Genomic DNA, 14,614 nt, shown 5'->3' with positions numbered 1-14,614 from the left:
GGAAAAAGTCGCCTCTCCGTGGAGGAGGCGGCCAAAACGGTTTCCCCCTTACCCCCCCACACCACCCCCCACACAAACACACCGAGAAACATCAAAACATACTTTAAAACATATTAAAAAATAAAAAAAGTTGAAAAAACTAACGTGCTGCTGACAGGCTGCTGACATTGCAGCGCCCCCTACCTAATGCACACTAACCTAGAGCAGGGGCAGCACAGTGGCGCTGCGGTAGAGTTGCTGCCTTACAGCACCAGAGACCGGGTTCAATCCTGACTACGGGGGCTGTCTGTGTGGAGTTTGCAAGTTCTCCCTGTAGGTTTCCTTTGGGTGCTCGAGTTTCCTCCCACATTCTAAAGACATGCAGGTTTGTTGGTTAATTGGCTTCTGTAAATTGGCCCTAATGTGTCGGATAGAAGTAGTGTATGGGTGAGTGCTGGTCGGTGCAGACATGGTGGGCCGAAGGGCCTGTTACTGAGCTGTATCTCTGAACTAAACCAAGCGGGAATACTGCAGTAATGTGGCAGTTTTAAATGTGTACGTGATTGAGGAACGTTCACCGTTGGACGTGCAATTTGTAGGCTCGTCTGTAGTTAAACATTTACTGTTTAGAGTGACCTGCAGGGTACAAATATTTAGCGCTCTAGATTATTTCAATAGTAGGAACTGGAGATAAACTTCCTGCAATTGTCGGCAGTTTTTTTTCCCTTTGGCAGCGTTCTCCTGGGTTGAAGATACTGGAGCATTAATCCAGCACAACACTTTGCAGAACTGAGGAAGTGCTGCATACTTTTCGGTGCCTCTTCCTCTCAGAGATAGAGGCCCTGTCTGTGCACACCAGATTTGGAGGCTCCAACTCCACTTCAATTCTCCCTACCCTCGGTACAAGAATTGTTCCAGAGCCGCTGCCTGAAAAAAGCACTGAGCATAGCAAAGGACAGACTGCACCCCCTCCACACACACACCTGGATCTCCTGCCATCAGGCAAGAGATACTGTAGCATCAAAGCCCGGATAACCAGACTGCTAAACAGCTTCCTTCCACAGGCTGTGAGGCTGCTAAACAGTCATTCCAACTGATTCTGCTGCTTTTTGCACTGACAATTTAATAACTCTGGCACTGGCCACTTAAATCAGCTGCCCTGGCCAATTTATGACTGTTTTTACTTGTATTTTAATGTTGCTGTTTTTACCTGCACTTTTTAACTATTCGTACTGTTTTATCAGGGACTGGATTGTTTTTATTGTTTTTATTTTATGTGTGAAATGTTTAAGTTTTATGTGCGATGCTCCGGTATTTCCAGGGAAACGTCTTCTCATTTTGCACTGTACAACTGTTGCTTTGCAAGATGACAATAAAGGTTGATTGATTGATTGAAATGGGAAAGGGTGTAGAATGTGGCTAAAGGTTGCTTTTCAAAGTGCTTTTTGCTTTGTTCTATCCTGCGTCTCAGGCTGGTTTCTTGGCTTCCTACAAACTTGTATTGGCATTGATGTCATAGAGCCATACACTATGCCGACCACAAGGTTCCATCTAAGCTGATCCCATGTGCCCATGATAGACACAAAGTGCTGAAGTAACTCAGCAGGTCGGGCAGCATTTCTGGAGAAAAGGAATGGGTGGCGTTTCGGGTCAAGACCCTTCCCCCCACCCACCCCTCCCATTTGTCCAGGTTTGGCCCATATTCGACCAAAAGTTTTTCTATCCAAGCCCTCCATTTCCTCCCTCTGTACATACATATCCTCCAGTTTTCTTTTTGTTTACCCTTCCAGCACTTTTCACATCCCTGCAGGAAAGGAAATCTTAAGAGAGTCTCGGGAGGCAGCGGAGGTGGCCTCGTACTGGAAACTCTGTTGCCACTGGGAGGCCACAAGCCATTTGTCCACCAAGGGAAGCCAGTGTGGGAGCGCACGTACATGAAGTATCCTTGTGCTGCTTTGGGAACTGTTCACTTTTCACTGCGTCAGTGGCCAACTCTGAAGCAAATGGAAAGGCGTTTTGATGCTTGCTGTGGTGTCAAACTTGACAGTGTTAAAACCTAAAGAACAAATGGCTGTCATCTGTCACGGTGCTGCCTCTACCTTCTTAGTGAGAAGCTGTGCACTAACACCTTGGGCATAGCCCAGTAGTAAGCTGCTTTGATTCCGAGTCTGGAACAAATGCTTAATGTCACCAACAGATGCATTTCACACTTAGCTTTTGGAAGATGCTGTCTACTGATGTTAAATTCAGTGTGCAAACTCCTGCATCTAAAGCATCTGGTGTCTAAGGTTTGATGCCTTCACTTGGTAATCACTGCCTTTGAAGTCCTGTTAACTGACTAATAGCCCTGTCCCACGGTACGAGTTCATTCCAAGGGCTCTCCCGAGTTTAAAAAAAAAACAAAACAAACTCGTGGTAAGCACGGAGAATGAACGTGGCGGGAATGTCGGAGCTAGGGGACGTCTTAGTGGCTCGTTACGCTAACGGCAGGTAAGCTCGGAAAGACTTGTGAAGATTTTTCAACATGTTAAAAAAAAATGTCCACGAGAGCCCCGAGTACCGACGAGTGGCCATTACCGTAAATCTCCGAGTTTGAATCAGGGCAAACTCGGGAGAGCTCTTGGAATGAACTCGTACCGTGGGACAGGGCTTTAACATGTTGGGAGAACTGTGCATTGGCTCGATGAAGACATTGAGAAAATCGTTACATATTCCCACTATTTGTGTCGACTCTCTCGGACGATCTTGTCTTCAGAAAAGCGCACAATCCTAAAATGACAATTCGCGGCAAGATCAGCTTAAGCTGAGGAATCTAATTTCCTCTGTCATATCTCCTTCCAGGCCATCCCACCTCCATTAGTTGGAAAATGTACAGAAATGATTTGCCAGGCTGTTTTGTGTGCTTCAGTCGTAGGGAGAGGTTTGATAGGCTTGGACTTTTTTTCTTTAGAGTATAGGAGGCTGAGCAGTAACTTTAATGAGGTGTGCAAGTTCAGTGGAGCATGGACAAGGTGGGTTGAAGGCCATGTTTCTGTGCTGTACTGAGCCTCCAAATTAATGTACATCTCAAACAACTGCACCTCTCAACAAGGCTGCAGCACAGATCCCTTGGATACAGTCTGTGGAAGGGTCTCGATCCAAAACGGCACCCATTCCTTCTCTCCAGAGATGCTGCCTGTCCCGCTGAGTTACTCCAGCATTTGGTGTCTCCCTGTGATACACCACAGGTCACGGGCTTAACAAGCAGGAAAGCATCCTTCCACCGTTATTCCCTCCATCACCTAAGCCAACTTCGTATGATTTTGGATCGGCAAGTGGTTTATGTGCAGGCTGTTAATAGTTACTCTTGGCATCCTGTTCAGCACAGACATTGTGAGCTGTGCTGTGCAATACTATAAAAGTGCTCCAAATGCAGCCTTACCAAAGTTTTGTACAGCTGCAACCTTTATACCCTGACCGGTGAAAGCAAATCTGCTAAACTCCTTTTTACTAATTTTATCATTTTCAGAAACCTGTGGGCTTGCATCTTAATACCCCTTTGCACAACAATGCCCCCAGGGGTCCTGCTATTTACTGTACACTTTCCTCTTGCACTTGACCTTCCAAAATACATCACATCTTAGTTGTCTGGATTAAACTCCATCTGCCATCTTTCACTGCCCAACTTTGAACTGATTGGAATCCATTAACAACCTTCCCCTCTCTATTCCTTGTATACACCAGCTTTTTGGTTACATAACAATCCTTTAAAAAAAATAGTCACATGATAATGACTATTTAATTTGACTTTTGGTTTATGCAAATTCCCACCCATCTTGTGCCATTTTATTAAATAACATGACATTTTCTTCTTGATGAAATGTTGGCTTGGCTGGTGTCACATGATTAAGAATGTAATATAGTCTAATATATTAACCAGGTACTGCCCTTGACCATACAGCACCATTCAGTGTCAATAAGTCTACTCTGTAGTTTAATACCAAGTAGTGGGCACATTCAGTGTAGTGCAGTTCGAGTGGGACTATTTGTGGGTGGCAAAACGGTAGATTTGTTGCCTCAGTGCCAGAGACCCGGATTAGATCCTGACTACGGGCGCTATCTGTACGGAGTTTGTGCGTTCTCCCTGTGACCGCCTGGGTTTTCTCTAGGTTCCTCCCACATCCCAAAAACGTAGAAGACAGTTTGTAGAATAATTGGCTTCGGTAAAATTGCAAATTGTTGTAGTGTATAGGGTAGTGCTAGTGTGATCGCTGTTCGTTGCGGACTTGGTGGGCCTGTTTCTGCACTGTATCTCTAAAGTTAAAGTAAAAATGCATGCTGATCCATGTCCAGAACGAATCTATTTTATAGTTAGTCTTAGAAAACTACTGTAGCAAAAGATGTCTTGCTGATGGTTTTGTGTGTAATCTGTTCCTTGTAAATTGCAGCATTAAACACTTGGCCCCTGGACGACACATTAATGGATGAAATGATGTACTTTGCAAATAAGAAAAGTTCTTATTTGCAATTTACTGAATGTCCTCTTTAGAATGGGTGGAGTGGTATTATGGTCAGTAAATGTCTAGCTTGGTTTCCCAAATTCACTTGTGTAGGCTGCCATCTAGTGGCGACTTCAGCAGTAGGCTTCCTATTAGATAAGGTTATTTAGCATTGCTTTGTAGCGTAACATTTCCAGATCTGGTGAAGACAGAAAATGCAGGAGTAACTCAGCGGGTCAGGCAGCATATCTGAAGAAGGTTTCTGACCCAAAATGTCACCTATCCATGTTCTCCAGAGATGCTGCCTGATCTGCTGGTTTATTCCAGCACTTTGTGTATTTTATTTTTGTAAACTAGCATCTGTAGTTCGTTGTGTACACATTTGCTAAATCTGGTAATGTGTTACTCTATATTAAACATTGGAGTTCAGTTCACTCTGCGAACTTGCCCACTGCTGTAGCTAACTAGATTTGAAAGTCTTGCTGCATATACAAACTCCTGACGCTAGATTTTTGAACCTGTGCAAAATGTACACGTTGAATTTGTTCTTTAACATTTTTCTGCAATTTGGACTAACAACCAGTTTATGGATTGATGATAAAGTACTAATTGTCATCACCTACAGTAGATCAGTTTTACTTTGCTTCAAGTAATCCATTGTGCTGTGATTTGCTTTTAATGTCAAGGAAATGTCACTTCTCAAGAATCCTGACACAATACGTCATCTGTCCGTTCCTTCCGCAGTTGTTGCCCGACTTGCTGAGTTCTTCCAGCACTTTGTATTTTGCACAAGATTCCATCTGCAGTTCCTTGTGTCTCCATTTGTGCTTCTGTTTACATGTATCGAAAACATTTTGAATGATGTGGAAATTCCTTTAGGTCTGATATTTTAATCATCGCACTGGTCTCATTGAGCTAACACTTGACTTGATCTGAAGTTGGCATTGTTTCTGTCTTCTGACTGGAAGGGTGGAGTTTTCTTCTGGTCTCTTATAATTAAAGAGAGTTTGAGCTATAAGGAGAGATTAGATACACCTGGTATGTTTTGTCTTATGGCTGAGGGGACCAAATAGAAGTGTATATAATGAGGTATACGTAGGGTAGACGGAACTTTTCTTCATGGGCGGAAATGTCAAAAACTAAAGGGCATAGCTTTAAGGTGAGATTGACAAAGTTTTGAAGATGTGAAAGGCAAGTGTTCAAAGGGCAAGTGCCTGGAATGCAGTGTGGGGAATGATAGTGGAGGCAGCTAAGATAGTGGCACTTGAGTGTATTTTAGATGGGCACATTGCTATGCAGGGAATGGAGGGATCTTGATCGGGTGCAGTCAAAGGGGATTAGTTTAACTTGGTATTGTGTTTGGCACAGACATTGTGGGGCAAAAGGCCTGTTCTGTTCTAATTGTTTTGTGACCTAGTACTTGGGTGCTGTTAGGGGCGGCACAATAGTAGAGTTGCTGCCTTACAGCGCTTGCAGCGCCATAGACCCAGATTCCATCCCGATTACAGGTACTGTCTGTACAAAGTTTGTACGTTCTCCCCGTGACTGCGTGGGATTTCTCCGAGATCGGTTTCCTCCCGCTCTCCGAAGACGTACAGGTTTGTAGGTTAATTAGCTTGGGTTTGGATACTTGGTATAAGTGCAAATTGTCCCTAGTGTGTGTAGACTTGTGTTAATGTGCGGGGATCGCTGGTCGGTGCAGACTCGGTGGGGCCGAAGGGTCTGTATCCGCGCTGTAACTCTAAACTACATTAAACTTCAAGCATAATCATCTACTCAGTACAGCAGCTCTAGTTATCACTTGGGGCCAACAAACTGTTTTAAAAACCTAGTGCATCAAAAACTGGCACTTCAGTAGGATTTGTTCCCTGCTAAAATGCCTCATCTTGTAATTTACACCTTGGTGCCAATTCCTAAGTTGTTTTTTTTCTCTTCCTCTGCAGATTGGTGATGCAATGAGGCATATGCAAGAGCACAAGAACATTGGAAAAATCCTTCTGGTCCCTGAAGTCAAGACAACCGATGCCACAGCAACTGAAAATTAAGCGTTTACTTAAAAGGCGGGGATAACCTCATGAATTAGCTAAAACTCCTAACCTTTTCTGACCTGAAGATATACCTGATAGTTTGAGGGTTAAAGTAGGGATGTGACTCCTGACTGAATCACCCTTGTATCAGACTCGTTAACAAATTGTTGTTTGTGTCAATGTCGCAATGGGTTTTATTTTCTACGACTTAACTTTGTGTTTTACCTTCATATTTTACCACCGTCCCACCCCCAAGTCCTGTCAAACTTGTTAAGAGCACAGAACATTGACTTGCAGTAATTTTTACTCTTTTCCTCAGATCACTGCTCTGAATAGCCCTCTGTCTTAAGATGCAGACCAAAGCTCCATGAGGTAACTGAACAGCTCTGGCTACCAGTGTCCTTGCTCTAGAGGCAAGGGCTTATCACTTACCCTGGACAACATGCATTGGCTAAAAGTGCTTCAAGCCACTATATCGGTGGGCTTGCACCAAACAGCTGTTCTAGGTCATGGTGGATTTGATTATATTAAGTTCAGTGACCACACCTTCCCAAAGTTTCCAAAAGTTATGCAAACCGAGATAGTGATTGTCTAAAACCCTGATGGTACTGATTGGTTCTCAACATGTACTTTGAAACCATGGGGTTAAGAATTCTTTTGAAGGTGCCAAATGATGACATAAAATTGTATTAGGATTGTGCCAAATATTTGGCCAGTTGATTTGGCTTGACAAGTAAATGTTGAATAGCAAAACTTGGGTAACATTAGGTTTCTGTACCAATACCATCATGGGGCGGGGGGGGGGGGGTGCTAAGCACTCAGTTCTACACAAGTTGCTTTCTCTTTGGGTTGAATAGTGGTTTACACTGGAAGCTGTTTGAGCTTCAATTGTAACTTGCAGAAATGTTTCTGTCTTTTGTAAAAGAATAGCACTGAGCCCCATTCTGAACAAGGCGAAGCCAACTCCTGCTTGATGGGATGTTGTATCATCCCATGGTTCAGTCATAGAATGGTTAAGTCATAGAATTATTCCACTTTCCCCGCCCCCAAAATACATTGCCTTTTGGCAAGTTTATATCTTAGTAGAAACTAGGAACTACAAATGCTGGTTTACAAAAAAGGACACCATACTGGAGTAACCGAGCAGGTTGGGCAGCATCCCTGGTGAACATGGATCGGTGACATTTTGGATTGGAACCCTTCTTCAAAGTCTAGCCACAATGTTACCGATTCATGTTCTCCAGAGATGCTACTGATCTGCCGAGTTAGTCCGGCATTGTATATTTTAGTGTTTGGTCTAACCTGTTTGGAATAACATCCAGTCTTTGTGTTTCATTTGGTGCAAAGGATGTTAGTCTGCTACTGTGTTCAAAGGTGCTGTCTGATATATGCAGATACAACTGAACTAGCTAGGTTTCTGGGCTCCAGTTGAGTGTGGCATCTGCATAAAGCAGATTCCATTCCATCTGCTGATTGGAAAATCATTAAAAACTAATATTCTTTTTTTTTCCAATGTAAGGTGCATGGTGGGGGGGGGGGTGAAAAACACTAATCTAATTCCGCATTTGCATTATGAGCTTTGCTGCCCAAATTTATGATGTGTCCCCTCCTGGGCTAAATTGCTCCTGGGGTGGTCTGACCACATTCACATTTAACCATCGCTTCCTCAGGAGAAAGTAATCTATTTTGAAGCCAAATACAAATCTGCTGCAGAATCCAAGGATGGACTTTATCAGGTTGGTGACATAATACAGAGCTTAATCATTTGTTTTGAGCCACTAAAATGAACTTGAATTACTTGATTTAAAACACATTTGTTCAGCTGGCAACATGAAAGTTTGAGCTCAATCCAGCTGCCTCGGAAGTGAAGGTGATTGATGGTGGCACCAGCAACATTTGCCTTGCTTTAATGATTCAGAACTTTATTCCAGCACTAAACCCAATAACTGTGTCCTCAATGCATAGATGGCTTCTGGATACTTTTATGCCCCATCTGAATAAGGCTGGAAGCCAAATCACACCATCTCTGATTTTACTCAAATGTATTTAGGTCAGTACAATCGTGCAGCGGTAGAATTGCTGCCTTAAGGTGCCAGACACACTGGTTCGATCATGACTTTTGATGCTGTCTGTACGGAGTTGGCACGTTCTCCCCATGACTGCCAGGGTTTTCTCTGAGTGCTCAGGTTTCCTCCCACACTCCAAAGAGGTACAGATTTGTAGGTTATTTGGCTTCTGTAAAAATTGCAAATTGTCCCTAGTGTGTAGGATAGTGCTAGTGTACGGGGATCGCTGGTCAGCGGGGACTAGGTTGGCCGAAGAGCCTGTTTCCGTGCTGTGTCTCCGAAGTCTAAAGTATTTGATTCTGCAAAGGACACTTGTCTCTTGTCTTGGTGACCAGACAAACCAATATATAAGTTCCAGTGCTTTCAATTCTACTCTTATCTTTCTCCTTGCGTAATTCTGCTAATGGTTTTCAAACTCCAAGACGAAAACCTCTTAAAACCAATGCAAGTGCTATTTAATGCAATGTCATAGTTTTAGCCTCTTGTTCATCGGGGCCCACCTCTTGAAGTGGTTTAGTTCTACGATTCTTTTTAACTTTTTAGAAACAGTGTTACTTGGCTTCAATATGGATTCCTCCCTTGTCTAAAAAGCACAATGTCTGGACTCCCAAGTACCAGACTTTGGTATAATAACCTTTATCTTCAGTTCATGGGCTAATGGATACATGATTGGATATGGGGATCAGTATAAGAGAGCAAGTGTGACACCTGGACTCCAATCTGATCAGGCCACAGCACTGAATATTTTTGAACCAGTTAATTAAATTATTTTTTTTTCAGAACCTGGTGCCTACTAAACCCAAATGCCTATTGTTAGCATTTTTTTTTGTCAATTTAAATCGACAGAAGGAGGCCTTTTGCATGAAATTCTGCCAATTCCGATAGTTGATTAAAGATGTGCTTAAGATGTCTGCTATATTTTGTGCATTAGGGTGACCAAATGTCAAGTACAACAGTTCAAAGGGTTAATTTTTTTTTAAAAGCCGTTGAGTGTTCTATATATATTTTTTAAGTTAACTTTGACCTCAGTGCTGTTCCTGTTTAGTGTTTTGGATGGAGGGGAAAAAACAGCACAAGGTAGCAGTGCTTTAATGTCTGCTGCCCCACCACACACCTCGGTGGTGTCCTTTATTGGAAGGAGGAGGAACACTAGTTCTTTGCATAATGTGTTGTGCTGGACTGGTCGCTGTGATCTTATTTTAACCCTTTTTAATTATGTGACATTAATGGAATGCATCTATTTCAAGTTTCTTTGAAATATCATAGAACATAATGGTTTATCCTGTGATTTTTATATTATTAAACATGTTCAAGGTGTTCAATGTTCAAGGTCTTCAATCTTGCAGAAATAAGTGGGTGCCAAAGAGCTGAAATCTCATTACCCAGGTGGGCCGGCTATTATTTGCCTTGTGTATCAAGTCTGAGTTGACTCGTGTACATTGGCCAAACAGGAATCTTGGTTTGCTGTCTTATTGAATTGAATTACTGCACCTAGCCTGCAAATTACCCTTTTTCATGTAATGTGCGTAATTCTACTGTTCAAATCTCCCTTTTAATTGATATTGGTCTCTGACCGAACCTTCCAACATTTTCTGTCCAATTCCAGCATCCTGCTTCATCGCTTTAGAGTTGTTTGGTTGAGAACTATTCCATCTTTTGGATACGCAAGGAACCGCAGATGCTGGAATCTTGAGCAAAGTACTGGAGGAGTTCAGCATATCAGGCAGCATCTGCAGAGAAAATGGATGTTCTCTCAGACATTCCATGCCCGTTCCCTCCGCAGATGCTGCCTGACCTGTTGAGTTCCTCCAGCACTTTGCTTCAGTTCACCGTTTTGGATGAACTTGCAATGAACAGCCAATGGAAAAAATTACACTTGATGCTCTAATCTGGTTTACTGTTGGTGTAGATTTTTCTTCCAATTGCATTCAAGCTAAGTAGCTTTAGGTGGAGAGGGGGTGTGTATGATTGACTTTGTCATGGGTTATAGAAAGGATAGTCGGCCAAGATTCCTGCTACTGTGCTAGAAACTAACTGGGCTGCAGGCCTTCATGCAGTTAGTTTCACTTCCCAATTCCAACCCTGCCCCATGGATATGGAAGCAAACAGAAACAGAATTAAAACTGGATGGATTTGGCATCTTTTCATCTGTCCGCCAAACTGGTATTTGAAAATTCACACAATACACACTGCCTTACTCCAAACTGAGCCTGAGCAAGTGCTCTCGTGTCTTCGAGCTTAGAAAATGTGCCAATATGACTTAAGTCAAGGGACCAATGGTTCTGACTATGACTGGAATGAAATGTAATTTAGTTTATCCAGTTAAATGGTTGATGTCCAAGAAATGAATTGAAAGATATTTCAATAAAACTGTCGGGGTTTAAAAGGGTTAAGTCGGCCTTAATGTGGTTTATTGTGTAAAACCTTCCTGTGATTCAGTTGCAAATCCTTTCATTTTGGTGTTGACATATGCACTGCAGCTACCGAAGGCCTTCGGATAATTCAACATAAATTGATTTCACAATTGCTCCAGATAATTGCAGTTGAGCACTTGCCTGGCAACAATTATTTTTTGAGGTAGGGAGCTTGAACTGGAAATCAAGGCATGCTTTCTCGATTTGGGGACATTGAGGAGCTCCCACTTGAAGATGTGTCGAGGGAAAACTTTGTGTTTCCAGACAGTCTTTTCAACATCGATTAGCTTCAATGAGTTTTTAATGTATTTTGTCCCTAAACTTGACGCCAACATTCAGGCGTGAAGGTTGCCTGTTGGCCCCATTGGCACCTGGCCAGATAAGATGCCACTTTAGTATGAAGCTCTGTGGGTTGAGATAACTGTCGGAACAGTTGCTCTTCCAGGGCAGCACAGTGGTGCAGCGAGAGTTGCTGCCCTACAGCGGCAGAGACCCGGGTTCGATCCCGACTGCGGGTGCTGTCTGTACTGAGTTTTTAATGTTTTCTCTAGGATCTCTGGATTCCACCCTAACTCCAAAGATGTACAGGCTTGTAGTTTAATTGGCTTGGTATAATTGTAAATTGTCCCTAGCATGTGCAGAACTAGCGTTAGTGTGCAGGGATCGCTGGTCCATGCGGACTCGGTGGGCCGAAGGGCCTGTTTCCACACTATCTCTAAACTAAACTTATAAAGCACTTGTGGGCCAATGTTTAGGTTCCAGCAGAAGTAGATATTGGGTGTAACAATTGCCTTGTAACATTCGGTATAAAGACTGAGGTCCCAGGTCCGGCCATTTTGCTGGATATGTTCAGCCAGGGTTACAATAAGACTATTATTGGAACAGTGATGGATGTGACTTGTTGCCAAGTGCAGCAGCAGAATGTAGCTCCAAGCAACGGTTGACTGTTTAGGATGCAGGTGGGTTTCTGTCCTGGAGGCTCAGTGCTTGGAATTGCTAAACATTGGCGGTCTGCAACTTGTAACTGTGAAGCTGTTGTATTCTGATGATTTTCTTTTTCTTTTGTGGAATTACCGTGGTGCTCTGTTGAACTTCTGCCATGCAGACTATTAGCTTTAATGTGCAGCGGCAAGTAACTGAAATCTGCCCCTGGCTCCTGCTAGGAGTTGCTCAGACGTGGGGTGGCAGCAAAGTATAATGCACCCGCTCTGGCCGGGGAATTTGCTGCCAAGGTGAGTCCTGATTTGAGCCGGCTGCCTAGGAAGGCACTGTTCCTTTTGATCCATGCTTGGCCATGGCAGTGAATGCATGTCAGTCAGTCCCACACGTTGAGAGATGTGCAAAAGGCCATGCAGAACTATGGCCTGCTGCCTGACATCTTTGATGCTGAAGTATTCTTTCACTTGCCAAACTGCCTTTGCTTTCAGAAAAATGGCAGCACAGTGGTGCAGATGGTTGAGGCACTGCCTCACAGCGCCAGAGACCTGGATTCGATCCTGACCTCGGGTGCGGTTCATGCAGTCTACACGTTCTCCCTGTGGCCTTGCGTAGTTTTCTCCCAGTGCTCTGGTTTCCTCTTGCATCCCGCAAACTTGCAGGTTAATTGGCCTTTGTAAATTGCCCCTCGTTTGTAGTGAGCGAATGAGAAAGTGGGGATAACATGGAACTAGTGTGGACTCGGTGGGCTGAATGGCTTGTTTCCATGCTATATCTTTGAACAAAAATAAATAACACATATCCCTTGTTTGGTGGTTGCTGTCAGGTGTGACAGTTCCAGGATGCATTCCTTGGTAGCTCACCCTCCCCCTGCTACTGCTGCATGCAAACCTGATGCTTGACAATTGGAGATAGTGTGTTGTGATTAAACCAGCTTGAAAGGGTAGCCGTTTAACAGTACCACGTAATTGGCAGTGGCATTGGAAATTTCACTAGTGAATTGTAGTACAGTTGTGTTGCAGTCCATTCACCCTTCCTTGAGTGACCACTTGGCCCTATCTTGCAGAGCATTTTGTAAAAAAACAAGGAACTCCAGGTGCTTGTTTACAAAATAAAATGACAAAGTGCTGGAGTAAGTCAGTGGGCCCAGGTAGCATCCCTGGAGAACGTGGATAGGTGATGTTCTCTTTGGGTCAGGACCACTTCAGATGAAGGAGAACTGAAGAAGGGTCCTGACCCGAAACATCACCAATCCCTGTTCTCCAGAGATGCTGCCTGGCCCGCTGACTTACTCCAGCGCTGTCCTTTTAAGAAACCATTTTGTTTCCTTTTAGAAACTGTCAGGAGCAACAGTAGTAACTCAATACATAAAATCATCCTCTCTGTTGAATTGATAGCATTTACAGTCCCCAGAGAACGTACAACAGATTCAAGAGCTAATGTTGAATCTGGATTTAAAATACTTTTACCTAATATCATATGCTGGCATCAAACCTACAATTCAACAGATAAACTTTGATATTTTTTAATTAAATTGGATAATAAAATCTAAAGTTATTTTCCATGTGTGAAATGGTAAATTTGTTCAATGCAACATGTCAAGTGCTGCTGGGAATCTCTGTCTGCTGCTGCTTGTATATTAAGACGTCACCCAGAATTGCCACAAGGATCTTGCAACTGTAAATCCATTGAAGGCAAGAACTGTCCCTTTTATAATAATGGACAGTGGGGTGGGGGGTTGAGAAACAGGTCAATTATTATCTGTGCTTGGTTTATTTGGTGTTTTAATCCCATCAAAAGCTGCTTTTGTAAATGTGAAGCAGTTGCTATTTAGATGGATTCTACAATGAAATGTAATGCTGTTTATGCCAGGTATTACCATATGCCTTAAATGTTTAATAAAATGCATACTGATGACTCCAGCTTGCTCTAGTTTTTGTATGTGTGAGTGTTGGTCTCTTGTGATTTTTGACTGCCGGCATGTAATTGCAACAGGCTTGCATACCATTGAACTACAGATGACAGATACGAAAAACTGGAGTAACTCAGCAGGTCAAGCAGCATCTCTGGAGAAAATGAATAGGTGACGTTTTGGGTCGAGCTTCTTCAGACTGAAGAAGGGCATCGACCTGAAACGTCACCTATTCCTTTTCTCCACAGATGCTGTCTGATCCGCTGAGTTACTCCAGCTTTTTGTGCCTGTCTTCGGTTTAAAACCAGCATCTGCAGTTCCTCCCTACATGCATTGAACTACAGATGTTGAATTGCAGGTGCAGACATACACTGCATTGAGCTGTCTGCCAGAATCTGCAAATCTTAAACTTGCTGCTAGGCATCTAACATTTAAAAACATCTCCTCAATCTTTGCATTCCCTACTGAAAGCCACATATTCAAAGCACCTAAAACGAGCAAGTTTGCCCATATTTGATGGGTTAATGTGCAGGCACGTCACCTTTGTCTGTTGGAGTCAACAAGTGTGAGAAGATTCGATTCAATATCTATAGAATGACAGCCTCATCAATGAAAACCGGCCCGATGAAGAAGGGTTCCAACCCACAACGTCACCTATTCCTTTTCTCCAGAGATGCTGCCTGACCCGCTGAGTTACTCCAACACTTTGTCTAACAGAGTTACTGAGTTACTCCAACACTTTGTCTATCTTCAGATTTCTTGTTAGTTTGTTCTCTAATCTGTACAGCAGGTTTCAGTTTGA

At 43.2% G+C, this 14,614-nt stretch overlaps 1 protein-coding gene across 1 annotated transcript in view; it reads left to right on the top strand.

Annotated features, from left to right (window-relative positions):
* The window catches only part of vat1 (vesicle amine transport 1), a 44,104-nt gene extending 35,816 nt beyond the window's left edge, over positions 1-8,288 (top strand). The window contains exon 6 of the mRNA XM_033035260.1: positions 6,401-8,288. Within this exon, the coding sequence (XP_032891151.1) occupies positions 6,401-6,502 (102 nt within the window). The 3' untranslated portion in view covers positions 6,503-8,288. The remainder of the gene's footprint in view (positions 1-6,400) is intronic.
* The last annotated feature ends 6,326 nt before the right edge of the window (positions 8,289-14,614 follow it).

This window comes from Amblyraja radiata, chromosome 16, assembly GCF_010909765.2.
Source record: "Amblyraja radiata isolate CabotCenter1 chromosome 16, sAmbRad1.1.pri, whole genome shotgun sequence".
NCBI classification, from domain to species: Eukaryota; Metazoa; Chordata; class Chondrichthyes; order Rajiformes; family Rajidae; genus Amblyraja; species Amblyraja radiata.
This window is presented reverse-complemented; position numbering and strand designations above follow the sequence as displayed.